The 27,742-nt window shown below is 47.6% G+C and overlaps 1 protein-coding gene across 1 annotated transcript in view; it reads right to left on the reverse strand.

Moving 5' to 3' along the window:
• The window catches only part of LOC119378421 (testis-specific serine/threonine-protein kinase 4-like), a 125,979-nt gene extending 100,666 nt beyond the window's left edge, over positions 1 to 25,313 (reverse strand). The window contains 5 exon segments of the mRNA XM_049411761.1: positions 7,578 to 7,727; positions 7,729 to 7,796; positions 18,591 to 18,709; positions 18,712 to 18,778; positions 25,113 to 25,313. Of these exon segments, the coding sequence (XP_049267718.1) occupies positions 7,578 to 7,727; positions 7,729 to 7,796; positions 18,591 to 18,709; positions 18,712 to 18,778; positions 25,113 to 25,313 (605 nt within the window).
• Positions 25,314 to 27,742: the final 2,429 nt, after the last annotated feature.

Genomic DNA, 27,742 nt, shown 5'->3' on the forward strand with positions numbered 1-27,742 from the left:
AATTTTACTAAGCGACATCGGTTCACAGCTGGTAGGGGGGGGGGGGGGCTCGCTTGATGGCATAACGTGTGGCATAATAAGTCGCAACGGCCACCCGCTTGTTACGCGCGGACGACGCCCGAAAAAGGCCGACGAGGTCCAGACCGGCACGGAAAATGGTTCGTTTGGGATATAATAGGCGAGGTGCCCAGCGGGAGAGAGACGAGGCTTCTTGCAGCGTTGGCAGAGCTCGCAGGAAGCGACATAATGTCGAACAGAGAGGCACAGGCCAGGCCAGAAGAAACGTCTGCGCACACGATAGTAAGTTTTGGTAACACAGAAATGGCCAGCGGTGCGGGCATGGTACAATTTGGTGGTCGTAGATGCTGGGATACAATGAGGAGCAGTTCAGCACCGTGTGGTGTCGTATTGCGTCGGTATAAAGTACCGTCGTGCTGAACAAACATACGGAGGGAGCCGTCTTGATGTCTGAGGGGGGCATTGTGTAAGAGATTGTAAACGTGCGTCGCGACGCTGCTCTTCGTTGGCGTGTAGGAAGTCGCTGAGTGACAAAACACAGGTATTCGAATCAGCTTCGGTAGTGTCGTGGGTCGACAGGACAGCGGGAGAGGTAGTTAGCATATTTGTATAGCCGTCCAGATTTGTATGACACAGGAAATGTGTATTCTAGGAGGCGCGGAGCCTAGTACCGAGGCGTCCCGTTGTGTTCTGATGAAGAGAGACAGCATAGGGCCGATAGTCTGCTACCACAGTGAAAATGGCGATCGAACGAGTGCGGACGAAACTGGGCAATGGCCCAAACAAGGGTGAGGCACTCACGTTCGGTTACGCAATAATGGCTCTCTGAGGGCGAAAGAAGGCGGCTAGCATAAGCGACTACACGATTCGTATCCCGCTGTTGTGGAGACAAAATAGCGCCAATGCCATGGCCACTGGCATCTGTTCGAACTTCCGTGGAAGCGGAAAGATCAAAATGACCCAATACAGTTGGATCTACAAGGCGACTCGTGAACGTCGAAAATGCCTGAGCTTTCTCTGGTCCGCATCTGAAGAGGTGTCCTTTCTGAGAATATCGATGAGAGGGACGAGCGATTGCGGCGAAGTCTGAAGTAGAACACAGCCCTAGAAAACTTTGGACATCAGGAGGAGGTGGAAACTCGCGGACTGCTCACACTTTGTCGGGACCGGCTGTATGTCAGTAGCGTCTACCAAGTGACCGACGACTCGTATTTCTCAACGGCTGAAAGGGCATTCTGCAGAATTTTGCTGCAGGCGTTCTCATCGAAAGACGTCAAAGATGGCGAGAGCCGGTGGAGATGGCTGTCAAACGACGGTGAAAAGACAATTACGTCATCATGGTAGCATAGGCATGTGGACCTTTAAAACCATGTAAAGAGAGTAGCCGAGCATTACTAGTCCGAAAGGCATCACTTTGATCGGTAGACCATCTGGGGGACGAAGGGCGTCGTCTCGCGATATGTCATCGACTGCGATTTGCGAGTAGCCAGGACGTAGATCGATCGAAGAGAAAAATTGCAGATCCCACGTACCGTGGGAGTCGATGTTATGCGAAGCATGTGGCAGGTAGGTGACTGTGGCGTAACTTTTTTTACTGAGCGACACCTTGCAAAATGGCGCTAAGATTTGTATATATTTACACCCACATATATATGTTGAAGAGCCGCATATGTGTTATATAACCAGTTGTTTACGGTTGGTAACGCAGCCAATGGCAACGTGGGTATTACCAAAATCAAAGCGGTAAGCTGATATGTAGTGCTTATACGTGTCCCGAAAACGCACGCACGTTTCACGAACCCGTGTGCATGTGTGCAAGAAGTACTTGACAGTTCTTGATCAAGGGCATCATCACCAATCAGTGGGCCAGCAGCTGGTCATGACTTGTTATAGGATCCGGTCGTGATCGTGGTAAGGAGGGGTCCATGTGTAGTGAAGTATGTGGTATAGTAGAGCTGTTGGAATTCGTGGATGCCTCGGTCATTTCGTCGACAAGTATCTGTCGACAGAGCCGGCGACATGTCCGAACCTGAAGCCGTCGATGCTGGTAGGCATGGATAGTGCTAGGTAGACCAACATCAGTTGATGGTGTCGTATTTGTAGACTACCTGGGCGTATGTGCCTACGTTGCCTAGTCTACAAAGCGGCTGTCAATCAGTCTGGCATCATCCTCGGTCAGCATGAGGCCATCGCCCAGCCTCGGTAAGAAATGAAGAGGACACTGCGTCGTTCTGGTGGACGAAGTGCATTTTACGGTGCTGTGATGGATATCACATGTAAATTCCTTAATGTATTCCTCAGAGGTCGAGCAATGCTCCAATATAGTTTCCTGAATCATAGGAATACAAATGTAATGTTTATTAGACTGCTATAAAAGAGGAGCCAACACTGGAACTACAGACGTTCATCTGATAGACGCCTGTATCGTAGGAGTACACATCGTAGGAGTATCATGTAGTGTTTATTTTGTCTTGTAAAATTAGATAGCCAGCACCACAACCACAATCGACGTCGCACCGCTAGTACGCCTGCGTAGGCTGTTTTTCCAAGCCAGTTTATAGACCTGGCATGGCTCAGTGGTAGAATACCTGATTGCCACGCAGAATGCTTGGGTTCGATTCCTGCTGGGATCCTAATTTTATTATTCCCATTCGCTGAGTCAGCGCTGCCGATGTTGGTTTTCCTTAACGCTCTAGCATTTAAGTTACCAACGTCTGTTCTCGCCCATCCTGGGTAGATACAAACTGTCAATCACCTGTGGCGCATACGTACACCGCGGCCCGTGGTAAACGGGTATGTGCCACACGTGTCTAGTGGAAAGGGTTTGACGACGTACGCGACCAGGATTTTAACGTTATTCATGTCATGACCCGGCAATCATTCGTCAAATCCTCTTACCCTCTCATGCAAATTTTGGTCTACACCAACTTAAGGAGCGATCATGAGAGCACCCAGACGTAGGCGGCTAGAGATAGATAGATAGATAGATAGAAACGCTCAAAGTGCCAGAGGTTCGCTAAGAAATGCTTCGCATTTAATAACATGCACCATGTAAGCATACTGTGCGTCATAAATACGCGGAATCGGGTATACACCTTTTTTCCTAATGTTGTACAGATGAAGATAATCTATATTGGATAACCTCCAAGTATTCTCCTTATTTCTTACCCAAATGACAGGCGATGCCTACGAATGGCATGAGGGCTCCATAATGTCCTTAGCGAGCATTTCTCCACGTCTGTTTTTACTACGTGAGGCTCTGCCACCGACACACGGTAGGGCAGCTATGGATGGGTAAAGCGTCACCAGTGTGGATCGAATGGGTGACACTGTCGGTTTGACCTAGCGCGAGATTTTCAAATAAGTATGTCTTCGTAGGGACATCAAAACGCGGCGGAGCGCGTCGGCAAACTTGTCGTTAAAGGGTATCATCGGAGGGAGGCTTGAGCAAACTCAGATGGTTGTTCACAGGTTAGAGCAGACGCTCCAGAGTCTTCCAAGGAGAAAACAGCAAGAGATACATCATCAGGGAGAACTTGTCAACACGAGGGATGCGAAAAAGCATCATCATGGCGTCATCATATTACGTCATCGTGACGGCTCAGATCGCCATAATTTATGACATCATCATACGTAACTATCAAGTCATCAACGTGACACCGTATGATGACGTAGGGCATACGACAGTCGTCGCTTGTGGAAAACGTGGGCTGTCATGCAGGCAGTGCCAAAGCATGTTAGTTTCAGATTGCTTTCGCAGGGAGGCGGGGAGGACCAATACATCGATGAGACGAAGAAGAGACGGCTTTCGCCTTGGAATACATCGTAGACGAATGCGTGAGGTCCTGTAGTTTTATTGCGTTACAAGCGCTGCGTTGCCGTTTCAGCGTACTGATAAAAAAGATACGCTAGGGCTTTGGTGATGTCTACCGCTTTAATCGGACTATTATTTACTCTATGCTATAGTTGTGTTGGGAATGTGTTACCTCTCTAAAAAAAAGCAAGAAAAGCAGCGAGTTTTGGTTGATTTCGCGAATGGGCGACTTTATGTTTCTTGTTCTAAACGTTCATCTGCTCAATTGTTACTGCCTTTCACATTGCTCTAGCTGTATAAATATTTAACATATTTGTAAATGCTTATTTACTATCAAATAAACTTGGAACTTGGTTTACCCATATACTAAGTTTCAGGAACACTTCATTAGACCTCGGACAGCTAGTCGATGAGACGTCATAAGTCTCACGCAGCTACTGGCGTCGTCTCCATAGACGACTTTTCCGTTCAAATATTTGATACGAGCTCTTTGAGACTTTGAATTCTAGAAGCGTGACTACGCTGAAGATTGCGGATACTTTCGTGCGTCTCTGCCACGTCCTACATGGACACATCAGCTTGTGTGTGCGTTTCTTTCTTTGTGGTGCGTCTTGCGTTTTGCGCTCTAAATGTACTTCTAGGATACAGCCGTTCCCAATAGCCCGCAATAAAGTGTACCATCCCTGTGACTGAGAGAGCGGATATAATGATGTCTTAGTCGGCTTCAGACGGCTCACGTGAGCTGTACTCCACCCGGACGGCCATAACAGAGATTACACATCATCGCCACACACCACACATCGACGCAATTTGCAACGCACATTGCCATGATGTGGAGAGGGCGGGAGGGGGGGGGGGGCGCCTTAAGAGAGTGTCCTCCTATAACCTCCGCTCCTGCGCTGTCTTGTTTCCAATGAAGTATCGGCTGTCGCTTTAATTGCACCACATTACGATAAGCTATCGCGACGAGACGATGGTGCGCTACTATGACACTATCTCTATGTCATCGGTAACAGACGTACCCTCAGTAGCGCCGTATTTCTTCGGTCGGTACTCTCCTATCCGCTCCCCCCCCCCCCCCATACTGCTGCGCCTTCGTTCGCTTTGTCTTCCTGTTCTCTTCGCTCTTACTCATTATTCTCTGTGCTCTGCGTTCTCTCTCTTTCATCTTTCCCTGAGTCAATTGTTGCCCGGTTGCGCCGACGACGCGAACCGAACGAATGGGCGCATAAGTGCTGGCTCTAAAACAAGCAACACGTACACCCACCAAAAGACGCTGCCGCTGACCTGCGCACAGAAGCTTACGAGTGTACTCATGCCCTGAATTTTATCTCTTGCGTCATTAACTGTTTTATATTAGCAGCGTTGTATGTCATAGCTCCCGCTGCTGTTATACTTTCTTGCCGTTAATCCTACCGCTCACTTCAGTGCGACACTTGCTATTGAGGCGATGTACTTAAAAGACGATCAGAAAACATACAAAGATTTGTACCTTATGCACGACTTGCATGTAAAGTAAAATGAAGAGAAATATTGAGTCGGCTAATGCGACTGTACTAATTCAAGCTTAAGTGCAAGAAAAAAGGCGTGGACGTGGAGGATGGGAAAGGGCACTTGCCTTTTCAATTACGTGAACGCATGTTTGTTATGCACTCGTGTCTTGGAATAGGAGGCACATGGGGCTTCGGTTAGCTAATGTGAGGCGACCCTCTTCAGAAAAGTTGGAAAGCAATCGAAGTGCCCTTGCCGATGATTCGTTTGGTAGTCGAAACAGGACACCTGTCAACGTCACCCAAGTCACGCTCCTTCCTGTCGAGTTATACACGAAGCTCCTCAAGCTCCTTATACACGAAGCTCCTATACACGAAAATACACGAAGCTCCTCAACACCAATCAGAACGAAACAAGTGTGCCTGAGGTCGAGGAAAACCCTGGAGGACAAGGGAGTTGGCAGTTCGAAGCGAATGAGACAGAAAGGCGGTAGCCGGGCGCTGAAGACGGGCAGTCGGGTTGCGGACCCGAGCGTTCAGCACTTCATCCGGCCGGGGCCTTCGGACCGCGGCGTCAAGGGAGGGCGAACTACAACGGTTCGTGAGTTCGAGGGCAAGGCCTGCTGATCCCGGCGCAGGCAAAGCAACGGAAGTTGGGCTACGGGCCAGAGTCTTGTATCGAGCCACTTCCTCGGGCTAATCTTGGCCTCGTAGTGCGTCGTCGAGCATCCACCGTTCTCTCGTCAACGCAGCCAGACCCTCCAACTCACCTGTCAAGCCTACGCTAGTTGGTGAAACGACCGAGCTCATATTCTTCCCCCTCCGCTGCTGAACCGCGCCTCAACTGTAACGCTTAGCTTAAAACTTTGAACTTGTGTTTTGTTTATTGCTAAGATCTTTTACCGTGTGCAATGAACCTTTTGTTCAGTGTTTAGTGTTATGTAGATTTTCTTTCCGCTCTAATGGTTTATTAAAAGTTTTTTTTTGTGGTGTGTTGAAACCAACGGCTTTGTCCTTGATAAAGCTCTCCGACGTTCACGTCGTAAAAGAGCTGTAGTAAAAGAAAAAGAACTTGCATCACAGTCCTCGAATGTAGTTTCTCAATGCCAGGACAAACCTTTGACGATATTAAGTGGCGAAGTGTGGCACAGTATCAAGTACATTAGAACACAGCACGATGAAATGCTCGAAGTGTGGCAGAGGTTCAAGCATCTATGAAAAACGTGAGGAAATGTTGGATGCGCCACGATGAAGGCTCGACGTCACACAACCGCACTCAGCCTCGCGGGCGGCGTGAGCAGCCCCGGCAATATTTATATTGCTGTGGCGGCGCATGCTATTCTGCGAGAATGCGTGCTCGTCTCATAAGCCCTCGCCAAATGTCTGTTTCGACTACATCCGAATTTATTGTTAGTAGATCTGCTAATCCAACACGCGGAAACGTGGTACGCATACAGCTATCACCATCGATTGCTTTTCCTCAAAATGTCGCAACTGGCCAATTTCGTTATGCACACGAAAAATAATTGTGCTATACGACGCGGACCAACAGAGGGGCTGCACAGGGCATCGTGGGTCGTGGTAGTTGTTGGCCGCTCGTGCGGACACACACCAACTGTAGAGAATCGGACAATGGTTGAGGGTGGTTATATAAACAGGTTATAAAGGTTAGAATGGACTTTAAATATGAGAAATCGCGAATGAATGAGACTCAAGAAGTGTGCGATACACCGTAGAAAGAAATGTTGTAGGCCTACACGAGACTGAAATTGGGGGAGAAAAAGACTGTAATTTAAACGCATGCTGTATGCAAAAATACGATTAATTTGTTAAGCTGCGCGACAGACTGATTTCATAGATACAAATACGCTCGCGTCATGCGTGATACTTTATCGTCCACGTCATGTAGCGAAATTTTTCTGAGTTGTTTCACACTTCTACGGAAATATGACCGCTTTCATTGCTGCTTGCTTCACGCATAATATTCTGCGACACCAAAACATACGTGTTCGTCTAATATACTTGGAATAAAAGGACGTCAGAAAGAGAGAGATTCTCAGAGACACTGACGGACAGTGACATCAGGCCGTAGTACGTTAGCGTGTAAGCCGGAATAGTGCAGGACATTGGAAATATACGGATCACCAGGCAATGTCGCAATGCAAGGCAACCATGTATGCTTTTCTTTACTGGTCATTCTCCTCTTGCAGTACATGCGTCAGCACACGATACTTAGCAAACTCTATTGGTTATACTGCGGAAAGCGAAGAGTGCGCGTCATCTGCAGACGAACTTGGTGGGGCACGCACTCTGACTCGTACGGAAGGAGCCCGGTGACCATGACAAAAAGTATGACGCCTAGGACCAAGTCTGCCTTCTTTGGCCGGTACCGACACCCTGCAGCACTTCGGGAGGCGCGATGCTTCACTACGCCAGAATGTGGCGCTCAGCTCTTCGGGTTGCCACTTTCTCCGCTGCAAGTAGTCAGTGTGAACGCTGGGAAACATTCGTAATTTTTGTATATCCGCACTTTGTGCATTAACAAGAAAGAAATTCAAGAGTTCAGCTATTGTAATAATCGTTTTCGTATATGGGCATACGTGAAGTTATAAGTTTGAACAGCGCGACTGGACGCGGAGAGTAGACACACATTACACACCACACATCATGCATCACCGCGCTGATGCTACTTTTTTGCTATTTGATATGGACCGGGCAAGGCTACGGAAGGACGGGAGCGCACATGACGTGCACGCCTTATAGACGCTCCAATAGTGATTGCAGCAATAGCCGAAACTGTCTCTGCACTGTATTATAGTGATAGGTGCGTATCTGAAGGCGTGGACGTCCTCTTGCGCTCCCAGTCCATCCGGCGGAAAACTTTAGTTGTATATGAAGGATAATTCTTTGGCACCGTCTTCCGCGGACAAGAAAGTGGTTTCGCGGTAATTCAAAAGTCCGTGTACTTGACAAAGGCTTCAGATACTGTTTTCGCCGTGTTCAATGCGCCTGACGACATTTCGCTGAGGCAACTTCTGAATGAAGCAGTGAATTTATGCAAAAGATTTAATCTTCAAACCTGCCTCGTCGATAGGAAATAGCAAAACGTTGCCGTCAGTGCTGTGGTGTGTGCGCGCGCGCGCGTGTTCTAGTCTCTCTGCTTCCAGTCATGCTGTTCAAACTTACTATCAACAGCCAACGAGCCCTCCAACGCACTTTGGCCATACTTCAAGTTTTAAAACATAAGCACGTAATGATGTTGCATGTTCACGAATATCACTGATATCGCTCTTAGCTAGTGGGCTTTATCTCAATTAGCATCGTGTGCACTAAGCAGGAAGTGAAATTTTTCTAATAATTAGTCTATGTCAAGCGATTAATTAGAAACACTCTGGAGCTGTACGCACAATATGCTGAATTGATAACTGCCAGCGTGTCATTTGTGGCGCTTATGCAGGATGGCAATGAAGAATGAACTCCTTCTGAAAACTTGGATGTCAACAAAGAAATAACTTGTAGTGTTATTGCACGTGTGCATGCAACTTCTAGCGTTTAAAAAATTTTAGGCGCACAGTGCTTCAAGTAATAATGCATAGCGTTTTCTGGTGAATGGGTCGGAAATGGCGATAGAGAGCTATACTTTTTGGTGAGAAATTGCAAGGTTCAAGTAAATTATTACTGCGGACGTTAGATAATGGTATATACTCGTATATGACCTTGGACGTGAGACGGCTGTACGTTGCGGTATAAAATATGTACTCATAAAATAATGACTGTGAATAGTGAGTGTTATGGCGACCAAAGGAAGCGGTGAAGGATTAGTATGACAGCGCTATTTCTGTAGCGTAGTATTTCCGCAGATCTCTTGACTTTTGGGTAGGTGGTCTACAACTGTGATTGCATTGTCACTATTACGTCGATATTCCACTACAATTAGCACAGCCGAGTGAGTCATGGGGTGTTGCTTGCTTCTGGAAACTTTACAACTAATGGAATGACGAGAACAGCACTGTTTAAATAAAAGCCTAAGAGGAAGAACTGTATTCATCTGAAGTGGAAGATGAGGTCAAGTGTTTTTGTTTTCTTTCCTCTGTCGCTCTCATTCTCGACTTTCGAGGAGAACATGCAGAGTCTATTGCAGCGTCACAGACAATTGGAAGGTAACATCCAGTTAGTAGCAGACTGAGTGTTGTGAGTGAGCCCTACTCCTAATCAAGAAACAGTACTTCTTTTTGCCTTGTTTTCTCAGGTATCCCGTTCTCTGAAATTCACTTTGATCGTTCGTTGCTTATTAGACACCCTTTGCCAACACTTTGTTATATCACGATGTAAGAAAGACTTGCGATCTGCAGCTTTGTGGGTGTATTGATATATCCATTTCGGAACAGCGCGAAAGACGAAAGGCACAGAAGAAGATTTAACAACACAAGCGCTGTAACTGAGTGCTTTATTCAAGCAAAACAGAAAAGAAAGCGAAGAAACATAATAACAAAATGTGCGCGCGCAACCTATGCACGTGAAAAGACTACAGGCAACGCAATAGACGGTGTACTAACAGACGTGTAGCCATTTTGCAGTTAGAGAATGCTTCAGCTATATCCTTATGCGGGAATCATTGTGGCCAAAAACGGTGGTCGTGCGGCAGAATTCCGGGCAGCACCCACAAGCAGCACAGTGGGCAGTCAAATGGGAGTACGGCGTACCCTTTCAAGAGCTATGGTGCTCACGCAGGCGAATGTTGCGGCTGCGCCCCGTTTGCCCGACATAAACCTTACCGCATGACAACAGAATGGAACATACGAGATTGCTTTGGCAAAGAAAAATTGCGTGCGGTGCTTGACTGTGCAAATTCTGCTAGACGACACATTCACACCTGGGAACAGCTTATCACTTCTGGCACGCAAGGCTGTTCAGCTTATTTTTGGCGAAGTCTCTGTGTCTTTCGTCTTTTGCGCTGTTTCGAAATGAACCCGAACCAACTAGCCAAACTCCCCCTTTTGCTGCATATTGATATATTTTGGCAAATAGTGCTGACGTGGCCTTTTCGTCAGAAGCTGCGTTGCCAAGTAGGCCTCTCTGCCAGACACTGAACGAACCGCAATTACCAGGCTGCGGGTACACGCTGAGCAAAGGAAGTTGTGCAGCTAACGAAAACAAAAAGCCGGGGTGAGGTTGTAACGGGAAATCTGAAGAAGGCAGTTACTATTACAGTTTACGTAGGTGCTACAAAAGCCCTGAATTTCAAGTCTGAGCGTAAGCACCTCACAGACCACATAGTGAGCACACTGGCATGTGTAAGTTAGTGATGCAGAACTATCGATGGTACTATCGATACTATCGATAGCTGAGTCACTATCGAACTATCGATGGTAAAAGATACTATCGATAGTGCTATCGATAGTTTAAAATCACAGCGCGAATTCATTGCAGAATAAATTTGGTTCCCCGCGCTCATACTACATATGTAGCCGGAGGATGCTGAAGGACAAGGAAGTTGACATGCTTGCGTTATTCACCAGAGTGCTTCGCTGACACATGGTCATACAGTCAAGCTATTAAGCTGCAGCGGAAAGAAAGCCGTTACATGGGGTGGAACTGCGCGTCTTCAGTTTTATATTGTATTTGATGATTGCAAAATGAAAAAATGATCAAGAACTAAGTTTGTTAATTGTAAGATGTAACTGGTTGCTTTTAAATATTCATTATTCATGGACATATGCCGCCATTTTCACTGCGTAAATAATTTCTCTCGATAAAAATTTCCTCATAAATTAAGCGAAGCTGAGAGTAGGTTATCCCAAATATTTTGGCAATTGGCCAGCCAGCAACAGCATCGTTATTCGCGCCACTATGGATAGTTCGTCACGTGGTTCTGACGGTGAAGAACGCTGCAGCAAGACTGGAAAATACAAAGCTCTTTTTTTGGTCGAACTTGTGCCCAGAAAATCAAAACTCAGAATACAAGCGATACACGCTGCGCAGTGATAGCATCGAGAACAGTCGCCGGCCGTCGAGTAATCTGACAATAGGTAGAACGCTTCGTCTTTTATACATCAGTCATCAAACCTTCCAGTGTTATTGCTATTGCTCGCGTAAGCTCTCGAATAAACTTGAATATTCACGTCCGGCGCGTAAGCATAAAATGTCAAACAATCGCGAAACTTCTCAAACATTGCGGCGCGGTCTGCGTCAAACGCAGCTAACAGTTGTGAAACCCGAATACATCGAAACAAAGCAATAAACACGCGTGGCAGTAATATCGCAACTAATATTACCAATGGTACTACCGATTCGACTATCGATAGTTTCGATAGTAGTACTATCGATAGTTTGTTTACACTATCGATAGTTTCAAAGAAACTCTCGATACTATCGATAGTCAATTTACCGATAGTTCTGCATCACTAGTGTAAGTGCACTCATTCCACCGAAACCAGAAAACCGACGAATGTGCAGCGAAGCGCGCGAGATGAAATTTTTTTACGCCATAAGGTAAAATAAAAAAAGAGAGTTCAGTTTCGCGGATAAAGGCCAGGACCGTTCAATGCAAAGACCCGTGTGTCCAGCGCGCTAAGTCAGGTGGTCGACCGGGTGAAATACTATATCCACAATAAAGATGGCCTTGGGGATGGGCTTGAAGCAATTCACAAAGCACTGACTTACAAATGACATTTTAAATGAAACACCAAGGAGAGTAGCAATGTTTACGCATTAACCTGTACTCAGTGAATGGAAACCAGGCTGTCACCAAGAATGTTTTATCGATGTAGTATTAGCCAAACTACCATGCACCAGGCCTACAACTATTTGCTCTGGAAGTAACAACCGCCACTATGTGATACGCGCAACGAATGAGTAGCAGTACTGCACTGGCAACCACATGCACCCCGTCTATGCACACAAAACCCGTTTACATTGCCGATACCTGTCCCCCCTCCTTGTTTTCTTTCTTTTGTCTAGGATTTCTCCCGCTTGCTCTCCCGATTGGCGGGATATCTAAATAGCCACCTGCTGTGTCACCCGTCTTTTAGATGTGAAGCATCTTACGGCGGAGTTCAATCCGGTGGTGGTGGTGGTGTGCCGCGTGACCACCTTACTGCGCATGCGCAAACCCTCTCCGCTTCCCCTCCCCTCCCCTCTCCCTTTCCCCCTCTCCCCTTCCCCTCTGCACATCACCTGTCCCCTTCCCTCCCCCTCTCCACTCCCCTCCCTCTTTCCCCTCTCCCTTCCCCTCTCCACATCACCTGTCCCCTTCCCTTTCCTCCTTCTCTTTTTCTTTCCCCTCTCCTTTCCCCCTCTCCACTTGCCCTCCTCCCTTTCCTCTCACCACTCCACCCTAGACGCGGGCTCTACATGCCGAAACACCGCTTCGCATCGCCATGGTCCCCTTTAGCGGGAGATGGTGTGAGTTTTTTTCACAGTACCCTGCCCTCGCTGGTGAGAGGACGAAGGTGCACACGTACACAGTGCTAAGGAGAGCAGTTGCTGTCTTGACAGAGCCTGGTCTTCTGGTCGAAACGTTGGCTCCAGCGGCAGCCAAGGATTTTTCTCCTCTTAAAACTTTCGTCTTCCCCTAGACCTCCGCCTTACTTGGACTTCCAATGTCTTAGTGATTCAAGCAATAAATAAAAAAACTCACCAAATAAAGATATTTATAACTCTTAGGGATGGTAAAATGCTGCTTTAAATATACATTAAGAGGGGTTACCTTAATTAAGAGAAACCTCCGAGACGCAACTAACGAGTGTAGGCTAGTGCCATACAGATCGCTAATAAGGCCTCTACTTGAGTACGCGCCCGTCGTGTGGTCACCACATCGTGGCAAAGATATAATATGCTGGCGTATATTCAGAAAAAAAGCCATTAGATTGATATGTAATCGTTACCATCACTATTTTCACCGACATTACATGCTAACAAGTTACAGCTAAAACATTTGGCGCACAGACGTACTTGCGGCCGTGGTGTCCTGCTGCATTAAATTGCTCGTTGGGAAGCATTTATCATATGCACCGATTGTTTTCACAAACCTTTCTTCTCGACTCGCAAGAAGAAGTCACCACCTTAACATAATTCCTTTGAAATCATCCATTGATTGCTTTAAGCTTTCATTTTTTCCTCATATATTGATATTTGGAATGGTCTTGCGGGCTTCCAGCGTGAGTTGCCCAGTGATGAATTTTTGAGCAATTGCCAAAGTGCGTGCACTGATGAGCTGTGTATAATTTCCTGATATAGATCTTTTTTTTAAATGTCTATACTTTTTTCGCTAAGGAGAACAGAAAGTTGGGAAAGTTTGTACCGATCCATGAATGTACTTGGAAGCGCAAAACACACAAAATACACCATAACTAGACAAGAGTGCACCACTTCAAACTAAACTTTACTCACAGAAATTGGCCAGGTTTTATCACGTACCAAAGGGAACAGCAAGACGGAAAAGCATACGTGAAACAACCGACTAACAATTGATGAAAAAGTATCACATCAAAATAAAATCAGTAACAAAACGTAAAAAAAGGCTACCTTCTGCGCATGAGGGTCACAAAAAATAAAGTGAAACAACTGTGGTGAAAACAACTAGATCATGCCAAGCGTGTGCGTGGCTGCCTCTACTCTATTCCCAGTGCCAAAGACTTATCGAGATAAGCCAATACACTATTTAGTAGGTTAATAGACGGCTGGCTGATGCACGTGGAAGCATTTCTCTGCATATGGCAAGCTTCGATTATTTCTCTCGTTAGCCCGTTTCGGTGCCGGAACAGAACGGTGGTTTTGTTGAGTTTGGGATTGAACCCGCACTGTCGACAGTGACGCGTCAGGTGTGAATAGGGGCCACCTTTTAGGAAGCCGTGGTGCCCCTTTCCCTAACATCCAGGCAGCGGCCAGTCTGGCCTACGTAGCAATGACCAAAAAGGGAATCGTGAGGAAATGCGAATGCATTTCTTGCGAGAGTACACGGCGTAGTAATTTTAATGGCGTAAATTAATGACGAGACGAGGATCTGCCATCGCCTTGAGAGGCGCCCAGCCAGCGAACGGTCGAGAGTGAGGCGCGCGCTTCACTCCATTTATATATACATGCGAGCGAGCGGACGGGAGAGTGGGGCGCAGGAGGAGAGAGAGCGAACGGCGAGAGAAGGAGCGGCGAAGCACTGCACCTACCCTCTCCTACACTCTCTCCACACACGCGGGAGCTCCGCCGAGCTCCCGCGATGCGAGCGCCCTCACACGCCAGAGCGCGCTCCTCCTCTCCACTCACTCTCCGCTACTCCACCTGCACCACCTGCTCCGGTTGCTAGGGGCGAGGATAAGCGCGCGCGCCCGCAGCTGTTGCTATGGGAGAGGGAGTGGGAGCGGAGAGATAACACCTGCCGGCGCGCGGACACCAACAGACGCCTGACATGCCCCCGACTAAGAAATGCATTCGCATTTAAAACACGTTGCTCACGGAGGACAGAAAAGGCATACTGCGATTAGTGTTACGTGTTGTCTGCCTCGGCTATCCCTCGTTACGCAGGCGTTTGTGAAGATCTGGGTATATGGAACTGAGTTTATTCTTGGCATTGTAAACGACGTCAACAGTGCATCGAGAGGCCATATCTTCGGTCGATGAGAAAGTCCGTGCATATAGGTATGATGGCATATTTCTTTCTGTTCTCCGCCTGAGCATTGAGTTCACCATACGTTCTTGCTTTGATAAGCTTCAGACAATTCTGGCTCTCAGTGGCGATGTTCTTTTCTTTAGCTGGCCTCACGCAGCTTTACACTTGGTCTAATGCCCTCGCGTGCATTAAATGCTGGCATAGTTTGGTCAGCGCTGGCCGATGCAAGAAAAAGCAATCACATTTTTTTACCACTTATAATGCGCGGAGCGGAAGTCAGCAGGGCTTTGATGGATGGGGCATGTATTTTTAACAAATGTGCGACCGCCTACCACGAGATGCACGTTGAGGAACTGGATGGTCTGGTGTCTGGGGGTTTAAAAAAAAAACTTCAGGTCGAGCCTTTCTTTCTTGAGACCGTCAACATATCTACTATCCTGTGGCTGAAATTGAGAGCGTCAACAAAAAATAAGGTAGTCATCTACGTACCTCAAGACCTTAGAGCCAAACCTCACAAGCCCCTATGTGTAGGTCTGTCAGCCTTAGTCAAGAAAATGTGGCTCAAAATCGGTGCAGCACAAGACCCGATTCACACACCACAGCGCTGAACTTATCGCCCCTTCCAGGAAATAAGCGTTGAGGACATGTTCTATTCCACAGCCCAGGATGACCTTTGGAAGCAGTGCGGGAAGTAAGTGAAAAAAGCGAGACTGTTGCGCTTCAGACAACATTGCAGAATTTCGTCAGTCCTTCCTGGAGCTTCTCAGGGTGTACTTAAGCTCCACAATTCTCTTCAGCCAAACAGGTTATATGTATTGGGTCGAGCGTCGCGCGAGTACTGTGTTCGGTTGTTTTACGCCAAATTTGATCCACCTAAAGCAAGCACTTCATCACGCACATGTCATCAGTGTATAGATGCGTTGATGATTTCTTAATCTTTTTTAATCTTTCACCTACTGACCAGGCTACCTCATGTGGCAGATGAAATTTTCGATGTTTTTAGAGCCTACTCAAAGAATATGGTATTTACTAAATAAGTTCCTGCATGCAAGACCACTAGGTTATATACTTAGAAATATCCTTTTGACATGACGGACACGTATGTTGGAAGTGCGCCCCGAGGTCTAAAAGGCACTTCTGCCTTTCGAATCCGACACTCGAAGTTGGTTAAACGGAGAAGTGCGAATCTGTGTTTCATGAATGCCCTTAACAAAAGTATCCGCACGTCATGCAGGAAATCCTGATGGAGCAGGTGGATCGGCTGACAGCCTGTCACCAATTTTGTGGTCGGTTGGTGAAAACTTTGCCAGAAGATGAAAAAAAAAAACACGTGCCCTGGTCACTGGATGAGACAGGAATACTGAGGTGATGCCCTACTTTCACAAGAGGTCCTCACGGGCTAAAACGAGTGTCGCAAGTTTAATGGGAACTTAGGCCCCCTGCATATATCTGACCTTCGCGCCCGTATCGCAGGCGGTGACCGTCAATGCGCCTGCAAACCAGTCACCGAACTGTTTTCACTAAGTGCAGCGTGGGGGTAGTTTTTAAATGCGAAGCATTTCCTTAGCGAATTTCTGCGACTTTGAGAATATCTATTCTATCTATCTACTATCTATCTACTATCTATCTATCTATCTATCTATCTATCTATCTATCTATCTATCTATCTATCTATCTATCTATCTATCTATCTATCTATCTACTATCTATCTATCTATCTATCTATCTATCTATCTATCTATCTATCTATCTATCTATCTATCTAGCTATCTGCCTACGACTTTGAGCTCTCCTGGCCGTTTCGTTAATGGGATGTATAGCAAATTCGTATGGCATAAACATGGCTGAATAACGAAGATAAATGTCCAGGTCATAAAATGAATATGATATACATGTCATGAACGGCATGACTTGCATGTCCTGGTGTTGGTGCTCTAGCGCTGTTTCGTTAACTTGAAATATACCAAAATTATTAGGCGTGAAGAGTGCACGACAACATAAATGACAGTGAAAATCATGACACGCATGCCATGTACAGCATGATTTACATGACAGGGTCTCGGGGCGCTCGCGGCCGCTTAATTGATCTATACATACCAAAATTGGTGTGACAAGACATTTCTGAATACTGAATGGCGAACATAATGACAGGCGGTAACATTAAAATCATTACGTCATGTACGCCTGACATAAATGCCCCGCACATTGTGCATTTGCGGTCGTTTCGCTATCTTGCATGTACAAAATTTTTGCATTGCATGACGGGACTGCAGGAGAACATATATCACAGGGTGTTACATGTAAATCATGACATAGATGTCATGTACAGCATGATTTCTGCCATACTCATGGTGCGCTCGCGGCCGTTTCGCTAGCTTCATATACATCAAAATTGGTATTGCGTGACATCACTGTACGGCAAACATAAATGACATGTGGTAACATGACAATCATTGCACGCATGCCACGTACACCATGATTTATATGACATGATCGCCGGGCGCTTGCGGCCGTTTACTTAGGTGCATATATACCAAAATTGGTGCGACGAGACATTCCTGTATGGCGAACACAAATGACTGGTCCTAAGGCGCAAATCATGGTATGCATGTCATGCACAGCAGAATTTAGATGCCACGCTCATGGTCTGCTCGTGGCTGTTTCGCTAGCTTGACATACCCCGATATTGGTATCGCGCGACTCGACTGTACGATGAACACTAATGGCAGGTGGTTACATGCCAATCATGACATGCATGTCGTGTAGAGCATGATTTGCACGCCATGTTAATGGTCTGCTCGCGGCAGTTTCCCTAGCTTGATACACACCGAAACTGGTATTGCGTGGCGTGACTGTATGACGATCATAAATGACAGGTCCTAGTGCACAGATCACAACATGCATGTCATGTACGGCATGATTTACATGACACTGTCTTTGTGCGCTTCCGGTCTTTTTGTTAACTGGATACACCAAAATTGGTATGGCATGACATGAGTCCGTGACGAACATAAATGACAGGTCATGCATTGTATATACCAGAGTATACAATGCAGGATATAAAAGATCGTTTCGTGCATGCACGTATGACAAACATGGGATATATAGTGAACTAGATATCATGACATGAAAGACTTCAGTTTGCTCAAGAGAAACAAGGCGATGTATGCAGCTCTCTGCTGGCTGCTTCGCATTACATTGATTCCCACAGTGCGTGGGATCTGCCGGATTCATTCATATTGTATTTTTGTTGTATGCATGCACTCACTCTTGCAATATCTTGCTATGCTAGATTGCAGTGTATATAGACAATAAAAAAGTAATGCATACCGCAAGTCTACAGTTGGCAGGTTTATTAAACACATCTTTTTCATAACCTGGTCTCAATTAGCCGAGACACTCTGAATAAGGCCAGCGCTGGTGCATGCTACTTCGGCGCATGCATTTTGTGAACTCGAAAGTGCACCTGGCTGTAACGGAGCTCGCAGTTATTTTGCTCTGGTTCAAAGAAAACAGTTAGTTCCACGGGTAGCTGTGCACTTCACAAAAATTGCGAAAATTCAGGCAGGATTAACACGGATGCCTTGCTCTCGTAGTGCTGGCTCTGGCTCTCAGGGTGTAGCACTTTTTTCCATAAATTTAGGCAACTATGTCAAAAGCGCACGAAGGCATTCTCACTGCAGTAACGTGCGAAGCTGAAGTCGGCCAACTTTACTCGGTTTGTTGAAGTGAGTAGGATGTTCTCGCACTTGAGGTCCCTATGGGCAATGTCCTTGTAGTGTAGTAGGCCAAGGCGCTGGCCATCTCCATAAAGTATCGGGACGCCCTCTTCTCTTTGAACCGCTTCACTTTCTGCACAAATAATGCAATATTTTTGGCACTATAAATACAGCAGCAGTCGAGGCCATCTCTCATTCTAAAGCGAACCTCGCGCCCAGATAATTCCCATTTGATCTCATTTATGCAGTGAAGGGGAACATTATCTATCATGAGTGCTCAAAAATATCTCCTTAACAAATAAGGTACCGTCAATACCGCGGTTTTCTAATTTACATATTTCCAATAGCACTGGTCAGCTTAGCAAAGGCAGGCGTTGAATGCCTTGGGAATAATGAATGCAACTTGAAGGCACTTAAATCAACAAAAATAATAGATATGAGCGTGCACAACGAACAACTAATGGAGCAATAGGTGTGCATAATGTGAGACATAGGCGCCTGAATACATGGCGTACAACAAACGCAATATGTAATTCATGAGAGACGCGAAGGAAAGGGCCAGAGGTGGTGAACGTGCTTTACCTACCCCCACTTTACACTTCCTAGAATGTACGACTGCACCTTCACGACGTGGTTTGCTTGGCATACGACCACTGCCGGCAAAGCCAGGTTTTTATCAGCGGTTGGCCTATGTCATTGGCGAACACATATAGCTCAAAGTTTGCAGCATCGCGATGCGCTCTTAGCCCTCTCACATTCTTACGGCCGTCATGACACTCTTGTCGACGTCGAGCTGCTTTCCCTTTGCTGCCACTAGCATGCTCGAAATCGGAATTACGCGAGGCTGACCAACGCAAATATTTAAACATTTAAGCAGCAGTAGTCCCACTTCGCTCAACAGCCTCACATACGTCATACAGGACATATCACCACGGTATTCTAGCGTTATCGCGTGCATCATTATCATTGTCAGCTGTAATACTACTGCAGGATTTTCAGAATAACGCCCCCATGAGGACCGAAACAATCTGATTTCTCGGTGTCGCCCTACGTGGTCAAGCTATCAAAAATCGCTAGTGCGCACAAGCCGCCTCGAACTAAGTGTCGCCAATGCAAGTGACACGCACGCAGGAATTAGGCGACAGTCCTGGACATAATGAAGCGTATCTCTCATAGCCTCCTTCGGCCGGCCTTCTGATGAGTGATTCCAGGCCATGAAAGGTGATCACTAGGGTAGCCGTCCCGACGGAGGCATGGCCTAATCGTTGCTGCGGGAGCAGGTTTGTTCGCTCCGGCCAGCAGCATTCTTCAAGAAGTGTCGGTGTGTGGCCATGGTGGCGGAATGTCAAAATCGTGTGCGAGGTGGATACGCGGCAGGATTCCGGCATTGTTTTTGGCAGAGATCAGCGCAGCGAGCAGTGGAACAATGCTTCCATATTGGGCTCGCTCACCTCATATAAGGCCACGTGTTGACTGCTCTTAAGCCTCATCAGGTTTGTTGTCTTCTTATGGCGCATTTGCGACTAACCATCCTTTTCGTGCATTCAGCTACTATGGTGCGCTCGCAATTTTATTCGCTCGTGTTCTTACCGATCGAACGGGCACACGTGAGAGGTTTTCATGCGCGATTCCTTTCCGTTACATTCTTACCTTGAGATTAGCAGAGCGTACGTGCCTGTCTACCGTGTTTAGATGTTGAGCTCATGGGATCTTGTGGCACCACACGCGATGTTTTTCAGGTTGCGTGCAGTAGTTTATGTTTTCGGCCCGTAAGTTATCCCTGAAATAAGCGTAATTTTCGCTTAACGGATAGCGGTAATTTAATTGCCAGGCATGGGTTGCGAATGCCTAACGTTTCCGAGCCAACCCAACTTTCTTTTTTGTGAATTTGATAAACATCGAAAGGGGGGGGGGGGGGGGCTCCTTTGCTAGTAATTAGCGCAAGCGTACACATATTCTTCTAGTCTGGTTGCCACTCTTAATCACGCTTTTTCGTCGGGCCGCCTAACAGTATTTTTGTTTTCTCCGGTCCTTCTTTAATCTTACCTTAACGCTTTTTCGTTTACATATGCATATATTTTCGTGATTCGTCACCGTCACTGCTGAAAAGCGCGATGTCGTTCGCAAAACGCGAGTAGCTAAGATATTCTCCGTTAATCCTTATTTCTATTTTCTTCGCGTTCTAGCTCTTTAAATATTTATTGTGAATGTGCCGTGAATAACAGCAATACATTGTAACTCTTCGCCTGCCCCCATTCTCGATCAGGATTTTCCTGCCTTTATTCAGAAATGCGGTGGCTGTGGGATCGTTTTAGATGTTGGCTATGGTATTTTCAGATGTTTAGGTATTCCTTTATGACATAATTATTCCGGAACTGCTGGCGTGTGTTCACATGTGTGAATAAATGTCTGTTGATCACCATGCATATATGTTGCTCCTTCTGCGCGCTTAAAAACTCATCAGGACGGCAGCTGCAAGAGGCGCACCGCTTCGCAAACCCGAACTGCCGTTCTCCATTGGAGTGCGCTTTCGATCTGAGGCAGGCGTTCATGAAAAGTGTTTTTTGTAGAGGAGATGTGACTGTCAAACTTCTAAGATAAACTTACACTTTGTAGCGAAGAGGAATGCCCAGCGCTGCAGCCACATCGCCAGCTCTGCTCGAGGCACGAGCTAGAGATGCCCTGCCTGTGTTTGCTGAAACGCTGCCTGCGCCTGTACATCTTGCTGTCCCTACTGTTTTTGCTGTCCCTACTGTACATCTTGCTGTCCCCAGTGTTTTTATTATATTTTGGTCGAGGTGCTGGGTGGCAGCAGGCAGAGCGGCTGTTTCTGCGTATCGTGTCAAGTGGTCGACGGCGACGACCCAGCGGTTTCCGGAAGCCGTGAATGGAAGAGGTCCATACAAGTAAATGCCAATTCGGTCGAACGGCCTGGCCGGGCACGGTATTGGCTGGAGCGTACCAGAGACGTGCGGGGTAGGAGCTTTGCGTCGTTGGCACTGTGGGCATGGCCGAATGTACTTGCGCACAAAGGTGTACATGCCTCGCCAATAGAACCTCGAGGAAAGTCGTGTGTATGTTTTGAAGACGCCCGCATGTGCACACTGTGGGTAAGCGTGAAAGGCTGAACTATTTTAGCTCGAAGATGTCGAGGTATCACCAGCAACCACTTGCGGCCGTCAGACATGTAGTTCCTGCGATAGAGGAGGCCATTACGGATCTCAAGTGAGTGCTTGACGACGCAAGGCCCTAGGAGCTGAAGGAAAAGTCGACGGCTTGGAAAGGAATCGGAGCAGAGCGCTGATCCAGGCATCCTTGCGTTGCTCCGACGCCATGTCGCAGTCAGCTGGGAACGAAAGTACTTCGTCCACGGCAGATAGGCAGGCAGTGCTGTCGGTTGACACAGGCGAGCGTGATAGGGCGTCGGCATCGGTGTGGCGGCGGCCCGACCTGTAGACAACGCGCATATCGAAATCCTACAACCGCAAAGCCCAGCGAGATAATCGGCCGGAGGGGTCCTTCACGTGGATAACCAACAAAGCGCATGGTGGTCTGTGACTACGTCGAAGGGGCGGCCATACAGATAAGGTCGAAATTTACCAAGAGCCCAAATTATGACCAAACATTCCTTCTCTGTAACATAATTGGTCTCTGCTTTAGTGAGGGTGCGGCTTGCGTATGCGACGACGTACTCTTGGAATCCAGATTTACGCTGCGCGAGCACGGCGCCGAGTCCAACACCGCTGGCGTCGGTGTGGACCTCAGTCGGAGCAGTAGGGTCGAAATGACGCAGGATTGGCGGTGAGGTGAGCAGATGGCGCAACTCTTGAAAAGCATTGTCACAAGCGGGCGTCCAAGCGTAACTTTTCGAGTCGCTTCGTAGGAGCTGATTCAAGGGAGCGGTGATGGTCGCAAGTTCCGGATGAAGCGGCGAAAATAGGAACAGAGGCCAAGGAAGCTACGAAGTTCTTTGAGAGACGCAGGTTTAGGAAAGTCAGCAACTGCCCGAAGCTTGGCGGTGTCGGGAAGAATACCGTCTTTGGATACAACATGGCCAAGGATGGTGAGCTGCCTTGCGCCAAAGCGGCATTTATTCAGGTTGAGCTGAAGGCCAGCGTCAGTTAGGCACTGAAGCACTTCCTCTAGCCTACGGAGGTGCGTAGGAAAATCTGATGAAAATACAACCACGTCGTCTAGGTAGCAGAGGCATGTTTTCCACTTAAGACCTCGCAAAATGTTGTCCATCATGCGCTCGAATGTTGCGGGCGTGTTGCAAAGACCGAACGGCATGACACGGAATTCATGACTGCAATGCATCTCCATTGTAATTCCCACTGTGATTTTATACAAGCGTGGATCATAAACACTCGTCAGATATCGACACTTTGTTGTCTCTGCACGACCCGTCCAACTCTGTGCTGCTTTCGTCGGCTCATTTCTTCAGCCGCAAGTATCTCTACATCCTACGCAATAGCGAGTGTCATAGCTTTCTCGAAATACAAGGCATGGACACTTGCACGAGCGGTACGCCGCAACCCAAACAAAAATACTGAACGCGCGTTTCAGCTGTATAGAAAGGGAGCGGCCGAGTAATGCTCCTTTACTACACACTGGTTGTTTATGACACCTTGTGGTCGTAATTTGTCGCGTGGGTTTATTATTGTCTGTCTGTTTTTTTTAACGCTATACATGTCCGTTCATTGACATATCTTTTTAAAATATTGCGCTCTTCGCTTTCGCATCCCACGGCGGCGTCGCGCATTACCGTTCGCTATTGCGAACAGCAAACGGGAGCCCACGATCAGCGGAAAGATGAGCGCGATTATCTACCGAACAAACATGTCCATCTACTCTACGGCTCCGTAAGTCTTAGCTCCGTGTCGCATGGCACGCTGACCGAACACAGCAAAATAAAATAAAATGGGAGGGAGGGGGCTGTAAAGCGAAGGGCAGACGAAGCATGTGGACTATACGTACTTCGGCGCGCACTGCCCTGCAAAGCTTCCAAGGAGATGTATGTTGGGATTTTTGCGCCGTTCGGGTCTCGTGTGGCGGCACTGAGTTTCTACGGACGCGCGCAGCATTGTCTGTAGCACTGCTTACACGCCTTTATATACGTTAATTATTGCTTTCTTCGGTCTGCAAGACCGGCAAGCTAATGCTGATTATTGCTCTCTGGCGCGTGTGCGACGTCGGCAGTCTGTTTTAAAATGCAGGTGTCGCAATATTGAAGGGTGAATTTTACAGTCATAATATTGCTCTGCAAGTTTGGCTTATGTTGCAGGCGAGCAACTAAATTGCACGGAGAATATGAACTGAAGATGAAGATGGCTTTTGCGCGTGTCGGTCATTTCCGAACCAGACAACTGTGCCATCTTGTTGGCGAAACAACTTCGCGCCGGTACTTTCTTTTTCCTAGTTCAGGTAATTGATAAATTTGATTAAAATTAGTGTTACCGTTCTCGCATCGTCAGGCTTCCCTCGTTGCCTGAACAGCGCACGAAGCATTGGGAAGTCATCGCAGAACAAAGATAAAAAACCAGCAGCTAGCGCCTGAATGGCTACAATACGCGACTCCTTTCGTTTTCGCGCCAGCAAAACACGGCGGATCGAGCTTATGGGCTCGTAGACAGATGGCGCTGTACATTTTCTTCTGATTGAATGTGGAGATATCCACACAGCAGGGGCGTAGCCAGGGGGGGGGGGGTTGAAACCCCCCCGAAATTTTTCAGTTTTGCTTGCGGATATATACACGCGCACATACAAACGCACGCACCAACGTAATAAAGTATGGTTGAACACCCCCCCCCCCTCGAAAAAAATTCCTGGCTACGTCCTTGCCACACAGGTGCGTGTTTGGGCAGGAGCCTACATGAAGCTTTGGGTTTTACGGACAACAATGAAAGCTGAACACCTCCGCGATGGAATTAAGTAAGAAACGGTTAGAGTAGTGGTGGCAGAGAAGAGAGAGAAAGGACAAACTGAATACTGGGAAATATGAGGTCGTTCTGCCGCAAGGGGCAGAATGCTGGGCTGTGAATTGTTTTTTTTTTCTTCTATGGTAAGATGGAATTAGTCTTAAGTAGACAAGGTAATATGCCAACTTAAAGAAAGAAAGAAGTTTCTTGCTTCTTCTTGTCGAGCCTGGTGGCGCACGTCACCGCCCCGTTATAAAGGGGACGCTCATAGCATCCATCCATCGATCCCCTATTAGTAGCATATATGCTGGAATTATGTAAGCGGCTGATGCTGGCGTCCTATCAACAATTTCACTCAGCCTTATACCATTTTTTCTGGGGCCGAAAAGCTAGCTTTATTTTATCATTAATCAAGGAGTCGCTTTTCCGAAATAAATATGCCCGAGTTGCGAGTACAAAACATCCAACAAAAAAAAATGAAATGACTGCCCCTAAATCTTATCGTTTTTCCTAATTAGGGGCACATGTTGATGCTGGCTTTTACAATACCAAAATTTTCTCTAGAAGATCCCCGCCGGTGGCCAACTCCATGATGATGAATACTTTTGACGGCAGATCAATGATTTCGTTGACGCAGGTAATGTGCGGATGTCGAAGGGTAGCGACAATTTTCAGCTCACGGGGCAGGAACTTGGCGCGGTAGACAGCCGATGTCAGTTCCTTGGACACAATCTTGCACGCGTACGGCATACCGCTTTTGTACACCAGCCTGGAGAGAAGAGAACACAAACGTAAATCTATTGGGTAGAAAAACTGGAGGAATCCTGATGTCTGTCGTCACCTGTCCAAGTGCCAAGCCAGGCGCTGCTCTTAAATGCGAAGCATTTCTTTGCGAACCAAAGGCACTTTGAGCGTTTTTATCTATCTATCTATCTATCTATCTATCTATATCTATCTATCTATCTATCTATCTATCTATCTATCTATCTATCTATCTATCTATATCTATCTATCTATCTATCTATCTATCTATCTATCTATCTATCTATCTATCATCTATCTATCTATTATCTATCTATCTATCTCTGTCGTCTGTCTGTCTGTCTGTCTGTCTGTCTGTCTGTCTGTCTGTCTGTCTGCCTGCCTGTCGTCTGTCTGTCTGTTGTCTGTCTGTCTGTCTGTCTGTCTGTCTGTCTGTCTGTCTGTCTGTCTGTCTGTTGTAATGCTAGGCGCACGTAGTATAACCACTGCTTTGATCCATATAAATCAGAAAGTCTATTGTTGATACAAAGTAAAGAGACCACAGAAGCTGTGTTAGAGCATCGAAGGGAAACGGCGACGTCCTTTGTGAAATTTAGCCTGTGTGCGATGTTATAACTCACAGCAAATTGCGGAAACCTTGAGACGTGCTACACTGAGGTACTATAACTCCAGTCGAAGATATTGCCTGAATTTCTCAATTTGGAGCAATCATATGCCTGCGTAACTCGTCGCGTCTACTGAAGTGTCGCGAGGAGTTTTACGTCGTTAAAACCTGTTTCGGCTTCCCTTGTACTCAAAGTTACGCTGTAGCACAATGCACACGCCGCAGCAAGTACGCGTACACGCGACACATGCGATCTCCGCCAGCGCACGGAGAGATCTGGACCAAGATGGCAGTCGAGAGCTATTGTAGAAACCGATCTGCGCGCGGTCCCACGTGACACCTATTGGCCAATAGCGACGCGGCGCCACGGTCGGAGACTGCGGCAAGAAGGAGAAAAGAGAGGAGGCGCGCTTTCTTCAAAGTGTGTCTTTACGAAGTTTCAGAGGTTCTAGCACGCCTCGGCTAACAGCAACCACTCGGGTAACTCGGGGAGCCGGGAGCGCGCTGCGCATTGCGGTTTTATGCTGCGGAGTAGAGGTGTGCACGGGCTCCGGGTAGCCCGAAAGCCCGAGCCCGACCCGGCCCGCGGGCCGGGCTCGGGCGGGCCGACGTACTTTCAGCGCGGGCCGGGCCGGGCTCGGGCTACTTGGAGTTTTATCGGGCCGGGCTCGGGCCTGGCGCAAAGCCCGACTCAAGCCCGAAATATATAGAATGAGCGGCAATTGTTTTCCAGCACGCATACAGCGCCTTTTCCGCGACCGCCCTTTACCGCTTTTCCTTTCCATTCGCTGCTTTAAACAAAAGGGGAGCAGGTAAAGCACTGCCTCTGTTGCACTCCGACAAACATAGAAGTAACACCACCTGAGCTAGTGACGGCGCCACGCGACTGTTCGCGTTAGATTTAAGGCCAAATCCCATATGAGTGAAAATGCACGCGACAGCGACGAGCGACTCGACGTAGATCGCCTTCGTGCAAACTGACGCTTGCATGGGCATACCCCATACACGTGACGGCTTTGGCGAGCGAACTCCATTGTTGCTGGCATGAGGCAGTCTACCTGTATAGCAAAAGTGCCGCGCTGCGCAGGTATGCGATGCAAAGAAATTGCCAAGCTTGCCAGGCTGTCAAAAAAGATATGAGCAATTCCGGCGACGAGTGCAAGCAGCGAACGTAACTTCAGTTCGGCGGGCTACATAATGCAAAAGCGCCGCACTTCGTTGATCCCGGAATCGTTGGACTGCTTGCTATTTTTGCACGACAATTTGTAATCTGTGTAACAGAGACTGTTCGTCGTATGATCATATTTGATATGCCCAATAAATGCCAATTACCGGAAAACGATGTTTGTTTTCGCAGCGAACCTTCAAAAAGCCGGGCCGGTCCGGCCGGCCCGGGATTGTGTTTTCGTACGTCGGGCCGGGCCGGGCGGGCTCGCAGCCCTTTGCCGTCGGGCTCGGGCGGGCCTTCGACAAAGTCAGCGGGCCCGGGCCGGGCTCGGGCTCGGAAAACGGCCCGTGCACAGCTCTACTGCGGAGCATGGCGAATCAGACCGCCGGAGCAGAACCTGCCGGCGTGTCAAATCTCGGAGGCTTGGCCTTATAGCGCATTGTCAAACACTGCGATGCCAGGTGCCGCAGCGGTAGAGGTTGCTCAAATTTTCTTTAATAATAATAATATCTGGGGTTTAACGTCCCAAAACCTCGGGGGTGTAGTGGTTATGGCGCTCGACTGCTGACCCAGAGGTCGCGGGATCGAATGCCGCCCGCGGCCGCTGCGTTTTCGTTCGAGGCGAAAATGTTTGCGGCCCGTGTA

The sequence above is a fragment of the Rhipicephalus sanguineus genome, unplaced genomic scaffold, assembly GCF_013339695.2.
Source record: "Rhipicephalus sanguineus isolate Rsan-2018 unplaced genomic scaffold, BIME_Rsan_1.4 Seq832, whole genome shotgun sequence".
NCBI lineage: Eukaryota > Metazoa > Arthropoda > Arachnida > Ixodida > Ixodidae > Rhipicephalus > Rhipicephalus sanguineus.